The sequence below is a fragment of the Helicoverpa armigera genome, chromosome 11 (genome assembly GCF_030705265.1).
Source record: "Helicoverpa armigera isolate CAAS_96S chromosome 11, ASM3070526v1, whole genome shotgun sequence".
Classification (NCBI taxonomy): domain Eukaryota; kingdom Metazoa; phylum Arthropoda; class Insecta; order Lepidoptera; family Noctuidae; genus Helicoverpa; species Helicoverpa armigera.
This window is the reverse complement of record NC_087130.1, coordinates 8,163,349-8,187,201: the sequence shown is the minus strand read 5'-3', so window position 1 is coordinate 8,187,201 and position 23,853 is coordinate 8,163,349. Positions and strand designations below refer to the sequence as shown.

The following is a 23,853-nucleotide window of genomic DNA, read 5'->3' as shown; positions in this document are numbered from 1 at the left end:
TTTATTTTTAATCTTTCCCTCTTCGAATTTAACGGTTGGATATGGATAGTGATATACAAAACTATATGAATTCTGTATGATGTTGGAATTGATGAGATCAGTAGTAGCCCAGTCAATTTAGAAATTCTAAATTTTGCCACCACTGGTACCAAACTTGGATTAGGACTAGTGGCACTTCCAGTCCTCAAATCATCCTTGAGAATAGGTGCAATAAAAAACCGTTGATCCGTTTTAATTTTTTTTATTTATCAATTTCTGTATCCACAATAGATACACAATTGCAGATTTGGCAAATACAATTATGAATATTTACATTTATAGTCAGAATTACCAAATATACGTAGAAAATTACATTTTCAAGATCTTTACTAATTATAATTATGAAAATAGCACTAAATACATTTAAGAATGCAAGTACTTATGATTGAACTATTCAACGTCACAATTTCAATAAAAAACGCTACAAAAATAAACTTAAAGGTTAAAAGTCCGGCTTAAGTAATTCTATTTGTTGTGATGAATAAATGTACAAGTAAAATATAAAAAAATAACCGCCAATGCTTCTTTAACAAAACACTTGTTGTTCGATGTAACTAAAACTTGTACTAAGGAATGTCAAAACATATACCTCATTATGATACAGAAATTATAAATACATTAGTTATACATAAACTAATTAATGCTGCTGTTTATGCAAAATAAATTATGCTTTTAGAAAATAAATTAACTTTTATTGGGCACTTGCACGAGATCGGCCGCAGGAGGATATGCGTTCGGAAGAGTATTACATTATAGAATATCATACAATGCTACTAACTTAAATTCGTTCAAGTACAACCCTTAACACAATTTAGAGAACAAGTCAACAGTCTAGCGCGAGAAATGCGTGGTTAGTTTAGGTATAAAAGTAAATAATTATCATCTATACAGTACTATGCTATGGAAGTCTCATGAGTGAGCGCTTATAACTCGTCTCTGGCGGGCAACTCGTCTTCCTCATCATCGTCGCTCTGCAAATAATTACAAATATTTCATTAGTACATGTTCCAAAATAGTAAACTAAATAAGGGTTATTAGGGTATATATGGTTTTCTTCTATCATCAAGTGTTTAAAATAGGAAGCAATTAAATAAAATCTTGTTATACTAAACTACAATTTTCCTAATTAACAAGAGGAATAGCATTTAAATACACTTTTAGAATGCCTTGGCAGATAAGCGAAGTTATTTATCGCACAACCACACAGTTTTTTACGGTAAATAATCTTAGCCAATACAAGGTGTAGTTTACAACTCATAAAAATCATAAACCAATGAACGCAAGGCAAACTGTATCAAATTGCAAAATTTCATTAAAATTTGGTTAATTAAAATATTCTTTGCTCTACAGAACTTCGAAATAGCTCAAGGACGATTTGCGTTTACGATATGGTCGCAATCAGAATATTGATTGCGATTTCTAAGTAAAAAACTACAACCGTTATTTAATATTGATACCAGGTGTGGACGCTATTGATAAACTTATCATTAACTTTTAAGGAAAACCCGGATATCAAAGGCAAACCAAATGCGACTGAAGAGTCCCATATCAATCAGTGCCATCATTTAAATTACATTTAATTAACTCTTTTAAGCGATATTTTTAAATTTTTTTCTCGGTTCTTCACAGTTAAAAAGGTAAACGGTAGGTATAAAACGTCAATTGTAGATAACTTACCACGCTGGGTGTAGGCTCGGCACCTTCGCCGTCAGTCTCAACGAACTTGGTCATAGCGGCCAGTGTCCTCTCACCGTTGTAGTCTTTCACCTGCACAAAACATAACAATTCAGTTAGATAGGAATTATCTTTAGTATTTCGATATGAATATATCTTATATTGGGGTCTTTGATTTCCGTAAGCAATATGAAGATAATTTTAAGGAAAGCTTTGGAAAGTGCAGCTTTTTTTAATAATATCAATTGCAATTTACAGCTACGTTGATTTGACTCTATACTGACGATTGATCAGTCTAATTACACAAAAATATTTTTTCTGCAAACACTACGATTTTTTAATATAATATAAATATATAAATATAACTGTATTCACGATATACATATTGTCTGTACATATTGAGATTTTTTAAAAAGTGTTTTGATAAAAAAGGATATTTAAACTTTTAGTAGTACAAACCTGGTTATCCTTAGTGTACAACTTGATGGTGGGGAAGGAGGTGATCTTGGTGTGCTCGAGCTCGTTGGCGGTGGCGTCCATCTTGGCGATGATGACGTCATCGTCCTTCTCGAAGTGCTCGCCCAGCTTGTCGTAGATGGGGGCCAGCTGCTTGCAGTGACCGCACCTGGGAAGAGAGAAAAATTTGGTAAATTTCTACACAAGCCGAAGTTGAAAACATCCGTTATCTCAAAACAAGTGTTTAAATAAATTGTGAAATTTTACATTAAATTTTCAAAGTAAACAGTTGTTTTAAGAAACATGGACGTTTATAATGTCAAAAGACAAAGCAGCTGAAATTACTTTTTAGCAGAATAACTCGAAATATTAAAATAAACCTTTGCTAAACATCTCAACATAATAAATCAAAATCTAGCCTCATATAAACAAAATTAACAATTCAGAAACCTTCATTTCCATAATGTAGCAAGAAAGGAGCAAATAAACATTTTCCGAGTCGTTGAACACCAAACAATGACGTTTGACAAGCGAATTAATTGCGACTCAATGAATACAGTTTAACGAGGTACACTTGCGTAAATTATACGGATTCAAGACAAAAATGACGCAATGTCGCGCGACAAATGTTCTTGAACTAGACATAGTTACCGAAAGTGTTGTAATGGTGTTATAATGTCACGGGTTATGTGTTACACAGCGGGTGCCACTTGATCAAACATAGAAATATACTTGGAGAATACATGCCCTGTAATGTATATCTTATTTACATATTTTTACAGAAACATGGTGCAATATATTCCATGTTCATTTAAATATTGTGAACGCCTCGTGGAACAAATATTGGTAATGATTCTTAAATATTTGCAGACGTTTTGTTGGTATAGATGATTCATATTACATGAAGAAGGTAACTTGATCAAGTCATATTGTATTTTAATAAACGTGTCACCTTTTTAATGGGAATCGTAGAAATGTTATAATCTAGATTGTCAACAACTCCTAAATTTATTTAAATACGTGCAAATCTTATCATGATTGATAAGCAACAAAACTATTTTCTTGCACTCTATTATTGTATCTTTCAACTTTATAGCCAGATATGAAAAACGCAGTTTTTCAATCTTCCTCCAAAACCATACCCAGCAATTATAGAAATAGGTAAACCGAATTGTGGCCCAGACATAGTATCATTGCTAATACGGGTATTAATGAACAGAAACCTTTTATACATGTGCTATTTGTGCAAATAAACATTTGTATTTGTAAATCAACTTCTGTGTTTCATTCCACATCTCATCAACCATAGAAAAAAAAATACGGACCTTCATACTATATCAACTACAAACCATTGCCAAAGAAGGCCTATCTGAACTTTTTAGATCTTTAAAAAACATAATGCAAACTTACCAAGGAGCATAGAACTCAACGAGCACCCTCTTGTTGGTATCGAACACGACCTCGTCGAAGTTGGTGGCGACCAAAGTCTTGACGGGCTTGGCGGCCCAGTCGTCGGGCAAGTCCTCGCTCAACAGGTGCTGCTTCAGGGTACCCGCGAAGAACGATTGCACGAATTCCTGGGAAGAAAAATAAGGTTAATATTCTAGTGGTTTTATTATAAGAAAGTTTTTTAGGATGGGTGTTCTGTTGCGCTCTTTGATGAAACTTAAGCTTTCAGCTACTTATTGAAATAATGTTATTCTGATGTATAAGACGGGAAAGCAGCGCGCTAGCTTGTGTCCAAAAATCCCGATATATTTTTACAATTATTTAGAATCTGGCTTCTTATACACAGATACCAAGAGAATACTGCTAAGCGGACCTAATGTAATATTTAAATCGATTAGAGTTAATCATGTGTTGCCTTTACCGGTTGAGCTATCTAACGGTACAAATAACGGCGTATTTATATACCAGTTTAATACAATACTATCGGAACTGATTTAATTGTTGCTTTAGGCAGTTAAGGTTGTAAATGTGTAATAATGTTTTATTTAGTGTTGGCGAACTATATCTAATCCTTTTAAATTGTACAGTAAAGCGTGACTATCTATCTAGAACACATGTAACAAGTTGTATAAGCATATTGTAACAAAATATATGTACGTCAATCGTCATGGTAACTCTAACCGTCACGTCTTCATCCTCAATAGTATGTGATTATGTGTAATTTTCAAAAGGATCAAACGGAAAATGGCGCGGCCTAAGACATGATTTCCGTGACTTTTGTTTATGATGTTTGTGTCGAGAAATTCATGCCATAATATGATATTTTATTGCCAACGTGATGCGTTAGGTGTCAGGATAAAATCTATCAAATTCAAATGTAAAATATGTTACTTTAAATATTTTAAGGTATAAAATAATACTTTTTATAGCGATTTCTTATCAAAAGTAAATACCCAATTGCCTTTTGGTAATAAGTATGCAAGTGTGCATGAATTATCGATTCGATAAAACGGTTTACAACATCGTTTAATGAGTCGTAGACGTTAATACAACTGTATTCATTGCTAAGCAACTAATTTTAATCACAACTTTCGATAAGGGACATAATAAAACTTGGACGTTAAGTAGTTAAATAGTAATCACGACTATTAGTGCTGTATTTTATATCCGTGAAATCTATCGATATTACGGAACTTTAATATCGTAGTGTATAAATCTTTGTAATGTTGCCATTATTGACAAGGTTTGAGCCAGTGTACATAATTAGATATAGCAATATTAGTAGCATACTATTAGTTACAGAGGCTGATTATAGCCTTGACGATTAGAGTATCAAATCTGTACAGGAAAAAAAACCGTGAAGTTTTAATGCAACAAATTATTGAGACGATCCATACAATAAGACCGTCTTTTAGGGCTATATCAGACTATAAAGTGTCTGTTTATCATAGAAATTAGACATTTCTGATTTCTGATCTTATGGTGAATTTCTTCAACCTATTTGTCCATTGTTTCGCGGTAACAGATTGAATTTTGAAATAAGCCTAAATAAAAATTATGTCTTTTTAACCTAACCACAAAATAACAGAAACATCTGTTACAGAAATCTGCAGCAATTAAATAAAAATTTACGTAATAAAGTACTTACTTCAATGGAGTTAGCAGAGAGCTCGTCAGTGGCGGGCTTGTACTTGGCCATGTCTTGTTCCAGGGCGATCAAACGGGCAGAGGGGATCTCCTCCTTCTTCATGCCGAAGAACTCCAGGATTCTATGGAACATACACGAAATATACATTAAGTATGCTTGCTTTCTTGCAAAATATGGGTGTATGTAATATTTATTTGATTAACTATCCTATTCCCGTTGTTACACCCGCATTTTGAGGAAACTACGTCTCGTGCCTGGGTAAAATATCACCATATAACATTCACAAAAAATGTAGCTTCCTGTTGGTAAAACATTTTCGAAATCAGACCATCAGATGCAGATACAAAACGCCACATACGAATACGTCCATGTAATATTAATGTAGATAAAGTTTGTAGGATATAGGCAATCAACTGCATGTACTAAATTCATCGTATAAACTATTTCGGGACTAGAATCTACATTATCGCTGCATGCTATATGCAGTTCGATAATCAGTTTAGGCGCAAATAACAATCACTAGAAGAGGCAATCTACATAGACTACGGTACAAATTGTGAGTATTAATGATAGAAATCCATTAAGCCTTTCAATAAAAAGGAAGAGTGAATTATAATGATTTACATTTCTGAAATAACAAAACGCAGTTTTTGTACCGCATAAGAAAATGTCCTTGGCCGCCCTTGACATTTAAAAGGAAACGTGTACAAGCGACCAGTGCGTGGGTTCCACGTAATTACTTGTATTAAAAAGCAGTTTTATTTCATTCTGCCGTATGTAGCACGATGAAGGTTGCACGTTTTAACTGAAAGGGTTAGCTGTGTGATTGATGCTTTTGTTTCCATTTATTGATAGGTTTTTCAAGAAATTAAACACCTTACACACTTATTATACGGAACAATCGTACAAATAAATAGACATAAGATTAATGTATACAAATATATGGAAACGTTTTTTGGTTCCGAAACTACAGGACCTATTTGAAAAATTCTTTCACTGTTGTGAAGCTAGACTAATCAAGTAAAATAGGCTACATTTTGTCCCGAGTCCGGGTACGTTAAGAATTTCCCCAGAAAATTAAGAATTTCTCGGGTGAAATGTAAAAGTTAATCACATGGTAGCAATTAGTAATTAAATCTGAAATACTTTTACATTTTGGCAAAAATGTACAGTACAGTAAAAATATTAATTTCGCGACTTTCTTTTCAGTATAATACAACCCAGATTTCATGCTTTTTTATCTCATTCACGTAGGCGAAAGAATGACGTCAAGCCAACCTTCTAACAAAATAATTATGTAAAGAGATCTTTTCCCAAGACCTTTCATTGAGAACCTTGAATAAATTAGCATAGAAAACTCTTCTAAGCAAGTATCATTATCATAACACAAGAGCTTTACGTGTGTTTACGTATGTGATGTTTATGTTGCTCTTGGCAATACGGCTGAGCCAATTTAGATACAATTTTATATGGACATAGCTGGAAGGGTTGGGAAGGCTTTAGACTAGTATTTATACAGATTTAAGGTTTAGTTTTCTCACAATGCGAGTGAATTTGCGGGAATCAGCTAGTTTACTATAGTATGTGTGTGTAAGTAAAAAGTATGAATACTGTACCTCTGGTGTTCATCCTCATCAGCGTCGATGGCAACGGACATAACTCTGTCGCGGTAGCTCTTGGCCACAGGCTTGAGTTCCTCGGTGTACTTGTCGAAATCGCCATTTTTCTACAAACAAAACATTCGTTCTACAACAAGTTGACTTGACAGGCAGAGGTCATTGACCGTAGGGTCGTTGAACTTAGTTCTGTTTGCTTGAGTATAATGTCGTCTTGTATGCTCAGTTATTAGCGGATAAGGTGTAACTATCGTTCCGGTTTATGCGATAATTTCGTTACTAACATTAGAAATTGGGATAGATAAAAGAGTTATACACATACTTAGTAATCTGTATTATATGAAAATGTATCGTAACTTCTAAATACTTTTTAAGTCTAGGTAAGAAAGTTCACCAGTAAAGATCATAGATCTTCTTTTTCTTCTTTCTCCTGCCCTGTTCCCAAATATTACTTGGGGTCGGCGCAATATGTCATTTTCTTCCATTTTCCCCTGTCACTCGTCATACTGACACTCACTCCCTTCCTATTCATATCATCTTTCAGGCAATCCATCCATCTTTTCTTAGGTCTTCCTCTTCCTCTCCATCCATCTACATTCATACTTAGCACACACTTTGTTGCATGCGTATCATCCCTCCTCATTACATGTCCATACCACGACAATCTTCTACTTCTCATCTTTTCTGTAACTGGCGCTACTTTCAGACTTCCTCTAATGTAATCATTCCTCACTTTATCCATTCTTGTAACACCACACATCCATCTCAGCATTCTCATTTCTGTTACATACACAGTAAAGATCATAGATAAGTACTAAAATGTGTCAAAAAAAGTTCATTAACCGATGCGCATGACCGACTGTTGAGTTGAATGGTGAAAGTTCAAAGCCGTCGGGTCGCCGGTTCAAATCTCTGCACTACACATTCACGTTCGTGAAAGTACATCTCGCAAATATGTATCTTGTCTAACCACTTTCGATGTACCGTTGTGTCGCAAAAATAATTGAAGTGTCATCTATTACTTCTACATCCCTACTAATATTATTGCGAAAGTAACTCTGTCTGTCTGTCTGTTACGTTTTCACGTATAAACCACAGAACTGATTATAATAAAATTTGGTACAGACATAGAGTTGACCTTGAGAAAGAACAGGAGAGTTTTTATCACAGGCTTTTGAAGAATTCTCTTGGAAACGCGATATAACCGAACTCTACGCGGGGGAAGCCGCAGGCGCGGAAGCTAGTAGGCTATATTTTATCCCGGTACGGGCAGAAAATCTCCGAAAACGCGAGTGAAACAGCGGGGAAACAGGCAGTTTAGTATAAGGCACCAAGTGTCCCCTTGTGATCTCAACCATCAATGTTAGCCTTTTAAGTATAAAGAGATCGACTTCGATAACCCGTTACAAAACCGGTTTTGTGAAGTAGTAATAATAGCCGTCCACGATATTTGTCTTTTACACGAATTTAAATGAGATGTGAGATGTCTATTCGATTCTAAAATTATAACTTTATCGACAATTGTTCTAGAACTCCGTTATTTCCTGAATTATTAAAATATGACCTTCATAAAATTTTATACAGATGCAACTAACTACACTAGACAATTTGACATTTAATTCTAAACCATTATCATCAATGAACCTATCTTCATACATCCTGCTCAAAATCGGTGATAATAATGAGATGTGTTAAAAATGTGACCAACCAAAAAGTTACTTTATAATTGGTGAAAAAATCAAGCATTTTTGACCTTCAGTTAGTTTAATAGAAAAATAACAATATAATGCTGCCCACATCAGAATTTTTGTAGGACAGATAATCAGGCTGATTTTTTGTAGGATTTTCAGACCACCTTATTGTTGCATGTGTGTGTTGCATTATTGCTATCAGTGTGTATTTTTCTCGTACAAAAAATCTATCACCGATTGTCGGACTTGGGCGGGCCTATAGCTTATTAAAATTGTTCTTACCTTGGACAGGAACAACAGAAGGTGGTATTTGATCTGTCCACCGAAGATCTTGGAGGCAGTTTCGTGGGAGAACTCCACAATGGTGGGCATGCTCTGGACGAACACCCAGGTCTTGAACACATCCTCGTCGAATTTCTCACCGTCGAACTTGACGCGGGGCTCCTCGAACTATAGACAATACAAGATTAGGTTGAAACCTCATAATAGACCTCTATGTTGGGGTGATGACGAAAATAATGTCAAATAAAAAAATATAGCAACAGTAGAAAAATTTTGGTAGCTACAATATTTTAAAGAAAAGTCTTAAAAGAATTGAGCTTAAGTTTCATTTATAGGTTGTTAACCTGTAGTTATTTTTCCTTCATATCAGAAATACACCTGTTGAGGAAACTAACAGTAAAATAAGGAATAACCCTATGGTAATATGTACCTGTATGGTAAAACATTATTTCCAACAATAAGGTAAAGTTACATCAACTATTTTATTTTTAACCTATGGATAAAAAAAACTTAAAGATTATTCACACTAGGTGTTTGTCTAATTAAGAATATTGATAAAGTAAAAAAAATACACTTTAATGTATAATTGTGACTTGTATTTACTTAAAACACAAGAGGCATATCTCTAAAAGTATTATCAAAAAAGTTAAAGATTTTATCAGTTAAAAGGGGCAATTAAAATCAAAGTAAGAAGATAAGTTTCCGGAGATAAGTGTGTCAATGTTATCAATGTTACCCACGGTTTTATTATAGCTATATTATACAAGAGTGGTCAATTGGGTGTAGACACTTTATCTGCATGCTGTGAGGCCAACAAACTTATTATCTGCTAACTCAAACGGAGGCCAATCATGTACAATTGAATTGTGTATGTACATATCTACATGTATCAACTACTTATTATGTCATTATACTGCCTAAAATTAGCATGCAGGATTTATTGTGTATTCCATAAAGCTTACAAGAGACATACTTCTAGGTATAATGAGAAGCAAAAAATGTTGTGATTAGATTATTAAGTAGGTACCTACAATATAAACACAAGTGGGCTTCGTAACAAGCAGAAAACTTGTGCAACAAGTACAAACTTTAAAAAGATAAAGTTTTTAATTAATGACTTTTTCCTGAGCAGTGTTATTAATAAAACAGGTTAGTGAGTAATAAATTGGCATGAGTACTTACGTTCTTGAAGAGGGTGACATCCTCATCTTCAGCTTCCAACTCAGCAATGACTTTCTCGTCAGAAACAATGGCAAAGACCTGGTCGTCAACAGCGCTGGCAACACCAAGGAATGCCTTAGCCTTAGGAGTGCTCTGGTCAGAGAAGAAACCAAAGATGATGACATTGTTGGCGGCAATGAGCTCCTTGGCCTGCTCAGCAGAGGCAACCTCAAGGGCGGGAGGACCAGTCTTCTTCTTCAACCAGGTGATAATGTCGTCAGCTTGGCGACCACCTTAGAGAAAGGAAAGTGGGATAAGTAAATCTGCAGTTAAGTACTTAATGAAAGAAACAGTAATTAGAATCTAATGAGGCATTGCAAATTATCAAGAGAAAATATTTACACTTCATGAATGAACCATGAAAAGTTTATTAAACATAAGATAAAAGCGCAATTTCTCCTAGCAATAAAATCCACATACCAGTGTAATCAATAGGGCTGCCGTTTCTGAAGAACTTGAGTGTCGGGTATCCCCTGACGCCGTAGCTCTCGGCGAGCTCTTGCTCTTGCGTGGCATCAACCTTGGCCAGTTTGATGGGAGACTCCTCCTCGGCCAGCTTGGTGGCGGCCTTGGCGTACTCCGGAGCGAGGGACTTGCAGTGTCCGCACCATGGCGCATCTGCAAATAGTTTACATGATGATTCACAAAGGCATGCAATACGTGCCGGCTCGCGCGCAACCACGCTGATCGACGTGTCACATACATTTCAATGAAATAATGAATAACAAAGAATTCCATCTTTCAACCCACAGTCAAGAAAAGACAAAAGAACAATAGTTTACAGCAAAAACTTACAGAATTCCACTAATATGAAGTTGTTTGCTGAAATGACTCCTTCGAAGTTAGATTTGCTTAATACGAGTACGTTTTCTTCAGTGGGTACTTCATCGGCCAAAGCGGCACCCAGAAGGGCTAACGCCGTAAATAGGATCACTCTCATGTTGGAAAATACGGCACTTCACAAGCCTGCTCCGAAGACGAAACTCCACAAAATGCCGAAATAGTGCCACTTCATTCACTCCCGTCTCACTTGACGTGGCAGCGTCGATCGTGTGTAGAGCCGTGATTGGTTGATAAACTTCAAATTTTAAAACGGATCTTGCAAAGGACAATAAATTAATACATCCTCTTGGTTTTAGCGTAAATAATGTTTTTTTTTTACATTTTTTTTTATACAATAACTCATATCAAATTAAAATTATTAAGTACGAATTTATGATTGCTATCTGTAAACCAGTCAAAGTTTTAAGCTCATCTAAGATTAGTATATAAGTTAATTAAAAATGAAATAAATTAAGGGAGTCGGGTACTATGATATTTCATATTTAAATTGGACTATTTTTATTAACAGTTATCAACTTAAATCTTGTACTATTTCGATGAATTTACAGTTGTAATCCGTCGAAAAGTCGAAAAATTCGTTTTATATATATCAGCTGCTCACACAACGAAACGCAGCTGGCTATGACAGCTGTCAATAGCGAGAGAGTGACAAAAACAAGTAAACAAATACACATACATAATAGTAAACTATTAGGTTTTCTCAAAGGGTTTTCTGTATAATAAAAGCTCCTGTATTGTAATACAATGAAGTATTCGATGACAATAGGCAAAAAGGGAAATTATTTTGTAGCCATAACGTAGATACGTATTGTGTTTGTGTGGTGTATCAAAATAAATAAGCTACAGGTCAAGGTTCCAGGTACATAATTAAATTAATTATTAAAAAACAACATGCAAGAGTAAATAATTGATAATTCTGGTATTTCTGGCTGATCTGGCTCGCCTTTACGGAAAAAATATATCTTTTTTACGAAAAACTATAACCTTCAACCACCTTAAGCTGTGTGAAATTTTCACTAACTATATACCTAAAAAGGGAAAAATGTAGTTTATTATTCCCATTATACAACCTGTTATGCATAACGTAACCCCACACGTGTAAAAGTTGAACAGAATGTATTGTCAATACAAAATGCAAAAATTCTATATCATTTCATCTTCGTTTCCATTGAAAAGCATCATTACTTTCCTAATAATATCTAGACTCCCACGTGATCAGCATAAATAACAAACACGCCTAAGCATAGTAAATTACAAAAGCTGGCACGCATACCACACTAATACAGATTTATTTTAGAAGTTTTAATATTGGAACATTTCCAATTTTTGTACTTCTGTCCTTCCTCATTAACACTAGCAAAAAGTATTCTCATTGTCTCTGGTAATTATTAGGGTGTGCAATATATTAAGGTATTTGTTAATTATTACAGAAATATGGATAATAACATATATCTGTAGGTGCTGTGATATTATATGATGTAGTATAGTGTTAAAAATTATGTAATTCACATACCTATCTATTTATATATGCGGAAATTCGGCACATAATTACTGTGATCGAAAGTGGTTGAAAAGTGTGGATTTTTTAAAGCAAAGTGTAGAAGAAACTAACACCTAATCTATAAATTAATAGTGGGTAACTAATATTAATTTATTGGCTGTTAAAAATACAGGAAGATATTAGTGGTGCGAAACTATGCAAGTGGAAAATATATATAGATTATTTAATTTATTTTCTTTGATATCATTAGATTTAAAAATATGACATTAATTTCCAAAGTAAAAAATATATATTAATCATTCCAACATAAATGTCATAAAATAAATATTAAATGTAAAATAAAACTAACACAACCCTGGAAAAAATATAAACACAGCTTTTAAAGCATAACATAAATTATAGCATTAGTCACATTCACATTGCAGCATTGCATTACAAATTGCTACAAAAACATCTATTCATTCACATTTCAACTCCTACTTTATCTTGATCTGTAGTAAAAACATCTTACAAACTGCAAACAGCCACATTTAAAAGAAACAAACATAAATTTTGTTTTTAATTTATGAAGTGTTATATTATAGTGAATCCTGTTATGATTCCAGATGCCAGAATTGACGGTGACATCGGAAATATATGAGGAGTATGATTATAGAACTAAAATATCACCAAGCACTGAAGGAAGTGAGTATAATAAAATTTTGTTATTTAATATTTTTATGAATCAGAGATGCTATTTAATATCTGCATAATAAAATATATAGGCCATTATAAATAAGAGCTGGAGTTTGTGTGTTGTTTATGATGTAATATCTGGAACTACTGAATGGATTTAAAGATAATCCTTATGTGCTGGCTTGATCATCCCAGAGCCACTATAGGTGTGTTCCTACAATATTTGAACCAAAGGCAGATTGTCTTTGCACCAGCGCGTCGGCGGCGCTTTTGTCGCTCGTTTTTATTTGTATAGATCAACTAATAAAATTAAAAAAAATATAAGCTACTATTTGGCGCTATTAAGAGCTAATCTCATATCTATTCTTCTATTTCAGATGTGATATCAGAGTTCCCATTCCTGTTGCCGCCGTTACGAAGCAATGCAACTTTTGATGACGATGATGATCTGGACATAGAGAGGCCACTGAAAGAAGTTATCAGAATAGGTAAAAGTATTTGCATTGTAAAGGTGTTTCTTACAAGATCAGGCAGATCTTCGATACAATGTATAAAATGTCGAAAATAAAATGTAGCCGGCAATAGACTATGAACGAAACTTTCTATTTGTTTTATGCATGCGACAGCCGCTCAGAGGCCAAAATCTGCAGGTATCAGATACGCCAGATCTTTTTGACAAAATACTCACTAATATTTTCTTCAATATTTGCAGAGCACAGTTCGAAAACGAAAATAGCGCTGGTTGGCTTACAAGTATGGCGGGGCGCTTTCCTACTCGGTGATTGGTTGATACACCTAGGCTTGAAAGGCGAGCTAGTCAATAGGAGCGTTCTAGAACTCGGCGCGGGAACTGGACTCACTAGCTTTGTTGCTGCTTTATATGCTAAGAAGGTTGTATGTACAGGTAAGTCATAAAAAGGTGTAGCGCATATAAGTATTCTGAAGTGGATTGTAACTGTTTTCGGCTCTGTAGTCCCGGAGCGAGGCAATAAGTTCATGATTCGGATTACTAAAGGTTTAGTACACCACTAGCGTTACATCCAAATAGGGAGACGAGGGAGTACCTACCTGCATAAGCGATTCATATAAGGGGAGTAAATTGGGTTATTACATATAGGGAGAGTACATAAGGGAGCACATTGGGTAAATAGGTACATGAAAATAAGATATACTTATGTGTCACGTGACGTAATAAGACGACACAAGTTGCAGTCTCAGTATTTGTTTCGATTATGCAGATAAGCAAAGTAATTGAATAAAACAAAATCTTATCTTTCAGATATTGATGTCGGCGGTATCCTAGAACTTATAAAATTAAATGCGAAGTACAATAAGAAGTTTATAAAGTCTCAGTTCAAAGTGATGCCTCTGGATTTCACTGAGACTACTTGGAGTTCTTCATTGTTAAGCGAAATTAAACAAGCTAGCATTATTATAGCTGCTGATGGTAAGTTTTTTGTTATGAAATCCTTGCCAATATTAAAAATGTCTGTTTGACTTTATGTCTGATTCTTGGATTTAATTTCTATGGAACTTAGAAAAGTGGGAAAGGTAAAGTGCTTTTGGGCCATGATCCGTTTCAACTCCTATCTAAATAATGCTGTTTTATAGGCTCCATTTGAAAATTCGTATTTCAATTTTTTTATGATAGCCAAGGAACAAGAGAAAACATAGGTCTAGCCTGAGCTATAAAGAAGAGTCAACTGAGGTTACATAAAAACATTTAATTCCAGTAATTTACGATGATGACATCACAGCGGCTTTTGTGTCAACCATCCAGAAGATTCTCAACACAGAACCACCGAAAACTTTATACATGGTGTTAGAAAAGCGATATGTGTTCACGATAGAGCACCTCGACTCCGTCGCGCCCTGCTACGAGACATTCCTCTCTCTCATCGACAAAGTCAAGACAGAGAACCCACATTCCACCTGGAAGCTAGAACTACTGCCTCTAGACTTCCCCAAGTATTTCACATACGATCGCGTCAAAGACCTAGTTCTATGGAAGATATCTTCCACGCCTAATTAATTAATTAATCTAAAACAATTTAGCACAATTAAATTCTTATTTTTGATGATAAACAGCTGTTTTATTAAAAACACTCTCTCTCTAATTAGTATATCTTTATTTCAATTTGGTTTCCCGAATGTCACACAATTCAGAGCTACAAAGTAAGCAAACTAATAGATCAGATTTTAATAAATAAACGTCAGACAAAACGCAACTTAATAAATTTCAACAGCGTACAAATATATTGTGTATAAATATAAAACGTTTCCAATAACTTATACCATGTTTTTGTTCGAACTTTCCTAATGATACGGCGATAATAATCTCACTAAGACAAACTTCTGAAATTATAATCTAGACTTAACATTATTTCTGTGTGGGCCAAAATTCGTTGTATTTGGTGAGAAAGGTTTTTCTGAGTTCGGAGTTTCGCGCCTGCTGGTCCTTCTCCTTGCTGAGGGTCTCGACGCTCTGCCCCACGCACAGGTCGCCCGTGAAGTGGATGATCACCACTTGCGTGTTGAAAGTCACGTTTTTGTCTGGGTTTTGCTTACCGTAGTTTGTATGCGGAACAAAGTCCATTGAGAATGGTAGTAGATCTGTGGACAAGCGTATTTCGTTACACTGTGATACAAAGTAAAAACACTTATTTGGGGATGGAAAGGTAGTCTCTCGAAGTTACTGACTAGTTTCTAGTAGGCTATAGTGTAGGTAGACTCTACCTACAGTCGAAGGTGTTCAAACTTGTTTTAGGATGTCATGACGAATGTCTTGAAGAATTTTCTAGTTTTACGTTCTCACCAGTATTGTATTCGTCGGCGCCCTGCACGGACGAGTCCCCGGTGCACTCGGGGCCGCAGCGCCCATCCTTCAGGATGCCTCGCATCGTCGTCAGCTTACTGATGGCCTTCTCGCTGCTCTTGATGTTCTGCTCGTTCTTGTGCTTATCTATGTTGCGCAGAAACTTTTTCATCTGGAATACAAAGGTGCGCTAATACAACGGTATTTGGAAGTAACGTGGCCTGATGAAAGCGAAGTTAGGCAGGTACTATCTACGTATTGCACTGAATGAGGAAACTATTCAAATTAGAAATAAGAAGTTCTAGTAAATTACTTATTCAGTGGTGATTTTCCAGAAATGGACTGCGATCAAGTGAACATTGTATTAAGTCTTTTATAATCTTCACAGAACGAAGGAGCTTGCAAACATGGATTTGGTTTGTAGGCCTAAAAAAACATTCATTTAGTAGCTAGCGCTAATCGATTCTGTTTAGGTAGTTAGTTACCGTCTTTGATATTTTCTTCGGGGGGTCGGGATACGACATTTTCGGTTCCCCGGGATTGCTTCCAACCACGTACAATGTATTTTTAGGTATGTCGAAGTCAGAATAGACCGAGGGTTGCCCTTCGACGGGTTCCTTCGTGCGCGACCCCGTCGACGACTTGCTGTTCGTCGGCAAGTAAGACGACTTCTCTGCGCTTTCCGATTGACACTTTTGTATTGTTGCCTTATTTTTGTTGGCGTTTTTTTGCTTTCGCTGAACAGGAGAGTCATCTTCATTCGACAGGCTCTCTTCTGACGTCGATGGGAATACTTCATTGAGGCTGAGAACTTCCACGTTACACTCTTCGAGATTCGAGGGATTGTCCACGTCGGCCACTTGACACAACTGGTCGGTTGAATGTATACTTATGAAAGACTTTTGTCCAGAACACAAGGCACCTTCCTCGCTCGACGGGGATGGTTTCTTTGAAACAGTCACTGAAACGGAACTCGGTATGAGGTTAACGAAACTGTATTTTTGAATGCAATTTGAACAGAAAAGTTTGAACGAAGCCCAAGTGCTTTTTCGATGCATTTTAAAGGATCTGGAGTTAGTCAAAGCTATCGATGTGGTGTTATTCTTGGCAAGTAGCTAACCGTCCAAACTCAACTACTTTAGTATCAGACATATACAGACCAGCGTACGTGCAGCTCTCGGTGGCATTACAACTTATAACTTGTCCTACAAATAAACATATCAGTGAATCACTTGACAATTACAGCACATAGCGAGACACGCCGACTCGAGCCCATGCTTACCTTCGACCTCATTTCTGTCGGTTGCCTGAATGTCTGTTCTACTTTTATCAGTTAATTTGTGTGCATTCCTCGAATGTGACATATTTAACAACAAATTTCAGTTTGTGAACTTTGTCAAATGGCTTTCCATTTTTTCTTTATTTGGTTACCCTTGACAGTTCTAATTTTAATATCTTTTTCAGCTATGAGGCCATTTTGTAAGCAAAAACCTTTTTTATCGAGACCTCTTTCTACTGTAGGCTATGGTGAACAAGAAAAGAGGCTCACTTTCGTGTCATTTTCCGCTGAACATTTTACATACAGGGAGGTAGCATGGAGGTGTAATAAAAGATAAGTATTTGAAAATAATTATTATAATTCATTTCATCATAAGTACTATTTACTGAACATATACATACTTAAAATGGAACAATATAAAAATAACAAAATATGTGTCGTTCAAGTCAGCACTGCAAAATGGAATTATGTTAACATAACTATTAAATGTAAAAAATATTGAGTGTTTATTGTATATCATTATTACTAGTTGTAGCAGTCTAGTACGGAAATATGATTAACATCATGAGTTGAATGCGAACGATAAATTGATTTTACTTAATTATAGTTGTGAACACTTTGATGACAATATACCTAAGATCATTCGTGTGAGAATCGCGTCAGTAGAGTAAATTGAGACGAGTAAGGCATTGCAACCCTGCAGTCTTTTGTAGAAATTCATGTCAAAACAAACACTTTGCACAATATTCTTCCATTTCGTCATTGTTTCGTATTCCAATCAAAATTTTATCCTAATTAAATAATTAAGCTAGTGATTGTCAACAAATTATTGTGATTTTGTATATTTGTCGATCAGTCTGCTAATGATTATCCTGTTAGGCTTACATTTTACTGTTTGTGTGTATATTAGGTCTAAACACTATTTGAAGAGCAAGGCACCGCTTCAAATTAGAATCAGTTTCATATTGTTGCGCATTATCTTATTTTACTGGAAACCAATACTGGAACATTTCGGAATAGTATATTAAGTAGGATTTGGTTTAGTGCTATAAGAATGCTATGCTATTAATAACCCAAAATCTAGTGAATATGAAGCTAATTTGATATTTTCTCGAGTTTACATTACATAATACTCTATGACAAAATTCAATCGACTATAATTTATTAATTATAACGTTATATGAACTAAAATACTGTGGCAAGGTTTTCATAGCGTGTATTCAGTCTAAGGGAGAGTAGTGTCGAGTGCCAATGTGCTGCGTCAGGGAGCTTGGGGCCGCGAGATCAACATCAGAACAAGAGGGAACTATCATACGTCATAATTTAGAACTTAACTAACATCCATTAAATGGACACTTACAACTAAAACACCATAACTGGGCAGTAACGAAACTAATCACCTAATCACAAGAGATAATTTTTGTTATTAAAACGACGCTTTTCAATGATATGGCGCCACGTCAATTTAAAATTATGCATAAAACGTGAAATAGAAAATTTGTTCTACCGATTCGTAGACTGACGGCGGATTTCAATAGCCTTTCCATAGATTACCTTACTAGGAATATGAATTTGATAATGGTTGTATGGGACTAATGTCAAAATCTAATCTCTAGTTAGGAAATTAAGGAATATATAGGCTATTGAAACCTGCAGTAAGAGTTTAAGCTCGCCAGGTCTCTTGCGTTGAAACGCAGCGAGGTTGTACTGTTGGCGGCCGGATAGACTCCAGTCTATTTAGTACAGGAGCTAGGGAATTGAGTGTGCAAAATATGACGACTACTTTGTATGGACTTGAACTAAGACAAGCATGCATGATTTTGAATGTCGACTGAATGGAATTGGAATTCTTTCAAACGAAAAAAAGTTTGACGTGTATATTTTGCACGCTCAATTCCCTCTAGCGTTTGCACTAATAATAAATAAGGCCAATCACACACGGTATGCATCGTATTCGTAATTTGTCGCCAAAAATGGCGGCGACTTGCGCGATTTTCTGAGTGACTGTTGTATTTAGCGCCAACTATAGATTCCGTACACGACACGTGTGCAACTGGTTAAAGAGTAAAGTGAACACAGTATAAGTTACACAGAAGTGTTTCTATCGGAGAGCGATGCCCGCTTCCGTCCGGGCGCCTGGCGGGGCGGCTTGCGGCGCGGCGCGGCGTCGGCGCGCGGCTCGTCGCGGCGCGTGAGGCGCCACTGCTCGCGCGCCGCCCGCAGAGACTCGCGCATCTTCTCCTTCGCCTCGCCATTGTCCGCCAACATCTGATTCAACAGCTGCACCGTCTGGTACAACGCCACAGGACTCAACAACCCGAAATCGTGCAACGAACACATGTGCAACACAAAATTCCTATACAAATTCTTCTCTAGTAACTCCTTTCCTCGCATCTGTAGGAACATCTGACAGGCGATGGGTATCTGACAGTCGCCTACGTAGTTGTACTTCATGACGTGTAGGTTCCACATCTTCATGAGTTCTTTCTCCCCCTCGTTGACGTCTGTGAACTCGTCTATCATCATCATGGTCTTCTGTTGCAGCCACAGTGGGTCTGTCTCGCTTTCTGAGTCGATGTCTAGCTCATTCGGATATACGGGTAAGCATGTGATCGTGTGGTGGTATAATCTGGAACGAGGACAAATTATAGTCAATCTTTATGTAAACTAATGTCTTTAAAAAGAAACTGAATTTATATTTTTGTGTTTGGAATTGATTTGTTCAAAAATTACAGGACCAATTTCGAAACTTCTCTTTACAACATTGGAACAGTACTCAATGTACTAGATCCTTAAATAGGTAATAAAGGGATATGTTTCTTAAGCAAATATGATACGTAGAAAAACCTCAACAAATTAAAAGCAAAGTAATTACAATATACACCTGTTATGTCCCGTAAGATACGGCCGTTGAGCATCAACAATATCTGCATCATCGAGTTCCAAGAACTCTGCCAGGGAATGTCTGATAGGGCGGCGTCTGGGCCGCGCTCGCCACACCAACACGTGTGTTAGCTCTGTACGACGTGTGGGCCCCGCCCGTGGTCCCGCGGGCCCCCCGCCCGGAGCCGCGGCGGCCGGGCCCCCGCCCCGGCCTTGTGCGGCGATCAGGTCGTGCGGGGACCCCGTGTATGATCCATCGTATAGCTCGTTTATTGATACGTCGATGCGAGCGCCGCCAGGGATTGGCTGGGGATAAAGGAAGAATAGTTAGTTTGTTGTAGATTCGGATTTCATATGAAATTGTGGAAATGAAATTATCAGCATGTTTTATAAAATTTTCATAAATGGCAATAGTAGGTAGCCAGGTGGCATCAATATTTCGTTAGCTGCACAGAAGTAGCCCACATAAAAAAACTTTCAGAAATTACCCAATAGTAACCATCAAAATTAAGTAGAGATTTGCGAGCAAGACTAACCCAGTTCAAAGTTTCAGAGCACTAGTTCCTATAAAGTATAAAATCTCGAATAAAACTTACAAAATAAGTAAAGTTGAATCTAGAATGACACAGCTTGAGGTGTTTGAGCAAGGAGTACAACGTGCCACAGTCGAGCGAGCACCATGGACAGTGCAGGTCGTCACATGCCTCCGTCTGTTGCCTCGAGTTATTGTTGTACAAGAACTGGTAGATTATCTGTTGACGCTTTGATTCTCCGTCAGTACCGTCCAGTTTGGATTTGTCCCCTGAAATTGATATAGTTATGCTGAATGTTGTATAGTAATATAGGGGAACAGTCGCTTTAGCATTAAGGCTAATAAATAGTGTCTTATAAGCAAACTTAAATGATGATTCAAATAAAAAATGGTGCTTGTAACTAGCATTAAATCAAACACTACAAGAACATGTGGTATAACTAGAAAATGTGCTGTGAAACTAAAAACTATGTACACTTCTATTTTATTTTATTACATAGTGTTGATTCACATTATGGTCTTTTGTTGGCCTTGTCAACTCATGATGGATGAAGAACAAACATGTACTACCATTACCATTATACCATACTATACCATTTTTAATATCATTATTACTAGATTTGGAAGCAGCCTGCCGATCCTTGCTGGAGCAGGAATCCTTCTTGCCGTTCTCACTGGTCTGCTGGTACAACTTGGGTCGGTTCACAAGTCCATTGGTCGGCTCCTGACTCCAGCTGAGTTTCAATTTGAGAAGGGGTCTCACTTTGAATATGTCAAATGGATTCCCCTCAGTTTGAAGATCATTTTCCTGTAAAGTTGTGAGTTAAGTTATAGTTTCTGCTAAACAAATTATTTATTTAAAACTTGCTGTTTTGTTGCATCTGTATTTTGCTTTCTTCACCACATATCATAAGTTTGGCAGCATCATCTTAAAAATCATAACACATACTGTTAATTATGCATTTTAAAGTATAAAGATGTAAACTCACATTAGGTATAGTTTCCCATTGTGCCATAAGCGCTTTATGTGGTGATCTCGCGATGGTACCACTCCGGCCTGCCGGCGACGCGTCGTGCAGTACCAGGTCATACTCGCCATTAGTTAGCAGACATCTGTTGTGTTTGTCATAAACTATTAGCTCACTGCCGTAGAACTTTGTCCATTTCCCGTCGCTTGACGAGTTGAGATCCGATGATGATTTCAGACGTTTGGTTACAGGTTCTAGAAGGAAATATTCATTTGTTTAAATTTTGAACCGATGAGTAGCTAAACATGCGGACACTGAACCAGTTACTGAGATAAATGTAAATAATTCATGCATTCTATGCAACAATTACACAGAAAATGGGTGGGAGCATACAATCAGGATTTTAAAATGATAAAAATAAAAACAAAACACATTAAGCATTACCATCACAGTCACCGTTTGTAATTTCACTAGAACTAGCCGCACCATTAGAAGTACTAGATCCGGATGCCCTGGTGACCGTTACTCGTAACATGAGCATGTAGGACTTTACGTTGGGGCCTTGCGATGGGCTGAATGTTTCACTGGAGATGCTGACTGCAGATGCCATTGCGGGCGGTTCTGACGTTGAAGGGTTTAGTGGTACGGAGCAGCTGCCAACCTAAGAATATACATGTGATTTATATAATTATGTGACATACAGAAATGTGAAATAGAGACACATAAATTAAACGTTTTACTAACTATGGCATGCCAGTTCACATAGTAACATGCTTGTTTTATGAGAAGAGTTGTTGCTTACTTACGGTATTATACCTACATTTTGTGAGTGAAAAAGCAATCTCATGGAGTAGGGCCCATTTTAGGCTTGTTGCTGCTATTATGAATTTTCATAATAAAATAGAATTACTAATGAAAAAGCTTATTTCCTCAAATTAAGAATAGAATCTATTATGATAGTTGTGCTCAGCTTGCTAGAATACATTATATTTACAACAATTGTGATTTTGTACTTTGTATTTACATTGTGTATGTATAGACAGTATAACTTGCATATAAACAACTTTTTCCTTAAACATTGAGACTCATACACGTGTTATAGTGTTGACAACAACATACATAATAATAGCATAATGCATTAAAGTCCAGTGCAAAAGGTTAATAACATGTTGTTTTATCTGTCTTGAATTATTTATGAAGATAACATAGGTACATAGTAAACTCTTCATTTTTCCCTCCTATTAAGATTTTGTAATAGTGGAGAAAGTCAGATATTTGGTGTATCTATCCACACAAAATACTGGAGGGTACTGACTAAAACCTGGCTAATATTATGGCACAGCAGTCCTAGACATGATTAATTAATAAAGCATAACAGTTATATAGATAGATATACTCACAGATACTTCAACAATAGCTGAGGAGCTTTCTTTCCTCTTCTTATGGCATATTTTAAGCAGCAGTGTTTCCACTTTGACCTGGTAGTCTCTGGGCTCGTCCAAGCTCTTATCATAGAATCCTAGGAAGGTAAGGGTCATGTAACCTCCCAAACTATTTGGCTGTAGCTCTGTACTCTTCTTCAATGTGATTTTATCTAACAAACTATCGACTTTAAAACCTATACGGCTTTTGTTACTCCGCGACATCCGCCTCTTCATATACGACAATGTTCTATTCAGGAATATAGGCTAAAACGAGAGAAAGGTTCATAGAGTACTTGTTTACACGACACTAGGCCGCCATTCAAATGCCGTTACACTTACCGAAAGCATATTGCGAGTCCGTAGAAATCTGTATATTTGAGTGGGCTCTGCAAAATGTTTATGAATAAAAATTAATACAAAATTATTCACAGGAAACGCTTTCTTACACAGCATCGGACTTCTAACTTACTTTCGAATGCTTGTAAAAACAACTCATGGTCGGCTTGTAAGTGATCAATTTTGGAGTTTTTACTAGCTTCATTGTCTTTATCTCGCTTCTTGGGAGGCATTTTTAGGGTTTTTATCTAAACTAATAGTGAAACCGCCAAGTTCATCGGTTCGTTGACTTGACAGCGTCAGGTTATGGGGATACCATATAGAAGAAATTTACTCACAATGTATGGTAATGCAGAGATCAGTCGAGGATCGATTCGGTTTTGCAAATGTGCTTGCAATATATCATTTAATATCATTTCGTTAAGTTTAGATACTGACCAATCTTGAACTATGACTATCTTGAACGACTCATGAAATTCATTAAAAGAATTTGTGCTGTTAGGTGTTTTTTAATGAGTTGA

At 36.3% G+C, this 23,853-nt stretch overlaps 4 protein-coding genes across 7 annotated transcripts; 1 reads left to right on the top strand and 3 right to left on the bottom strand.

Moving 5' to 3' along the window:
• Positions 1-225: 225 nt before the first annotated feature.
• Pdi (Protein disulfide isomerase) lies at positions 226-11,121 on the bottom strand. Its single transcript, XM_064036840.1, has 10 exons — positions 10,872-11,121; positions 10,497-10,694; positions 10,038-10,309; positions 8,856-9,023; positions 6,883-6,992; positions 5,267-5,387; positions 3,580-3,746; positions 2,173-2,338; positions 1,717-1,806; positions 226-1,010 (listed from the first exon to the last, which is right to left on the bottom strand). Exons 1-10 carry the CDS (start codon positions 11,014-11,016, stop codon positions 963-965), a joined length of 1,485 nt encoding a protein of 494 aa, XP_063892910.1. The 5' UTR covers positions 11,017-11,121; the 3' UTR covers positions 226-962.
• A 456-nt stretch (positions 11,122-11,577) lies between these two features.
• On the top strand, positions 11,578-15,180 carry LOC110378390 (methyltransferase-like protein 22). 2 transcript variants are annotated; one of them, XM_049850831.2, is made up of 6 exons: positions 11,578-11,778; positions 13,026-13,104; positions 13,473-13,583; positions 13,808-13,999; positions 14,375-14,542; positions 14,829-15,180. In XM_049850831.2, exons 2-6 carry the CDS (start codon positions 13,026-13,028, stop codon positions 15,125-15,127), a joined length of 849 nt encoding a protein of 282 aa, XP_049706788.2. In that variant the 5' UTR covers positions 11,578-11,778; the 3' UTR covers positions 15,128-15,180. The 2 variants fall into 2 exon arrangements, with proteins under 2 accessions (XP_049706788.2, XP_049706787.2); XM_049850830.2 differs by lacking the exon at positions 11,578-11,778 and adding an exon at positions 12,190-12,329.
• Positions 15,181-15,205: 25 nt separating this feature from the next.
• Positions 15,206-17,379, bottom strand: LOC110378389 (uncharacterized). Its single transcript, XM_021337616.3, has 5 exons — positions 17,193-17,379; positions 17,071-17,115; positions 16,396-16,871; positions 15,911-16,082; positions 15,206-15,708 (listed from the first exon to the last, which is right to left on the bottom strand). The coding sequence occupies exons 1-5, from the start codon at positions 17,272-17,274 to the stop codon at positions 15,476-15,478; spliced, it is 1,008 nt and encodes a 335-aa protein (XP_021193291.1). The 5' UTR covers positions 17,275-17,379; the 3' UTR covers positions 15,206-15,475.
• Positions 17,380-17,529: 150 nt separating this feature from the next.
• LOC110378369 (polycomb protein suz12-B) lies at positions 17,530-23,659 on the bottom strand. 3 transcript variants are annotated; one of them, XM_021337591.3, is made up of 9 exons: positions 23,466-23,659; positions 23,336-23,382; positions 22,973-23,260; positions 22,017-22,233; positions 21,594-21,826; positions 21,199-21,412; positions 20,669-20,874; positions 20,074-20,378; positions 17,530-19,818 (listed from the first exon to the last, which is right to left on the bottom strand). In XM_021337591.3, exons 1-9 carry the CDS (start codon positions 23,563-23,565, stop codon positions 19,275-19,277), a joined length of 2,154 nt encoding a protein of 717 aa, XP_021193266.3. In that variant the 5' UTR covers positions 23,566-23,659; the 3' UTR covers positions 17,530-19,274. The 3 variants fall into 3 exon arrangements, with proteins under 3 accessions (XP_021193266.3, XP_063892905.1, XP_063892906.1); XM_064036835.1 differs by having other exon boundaries at positions 21,220-21,412; XM_064036836.1 differs by having other exon boundaries at positions 22,059-22,233.
• Positions 23,660-23,853: the final 194 nt, after the last annotated feature.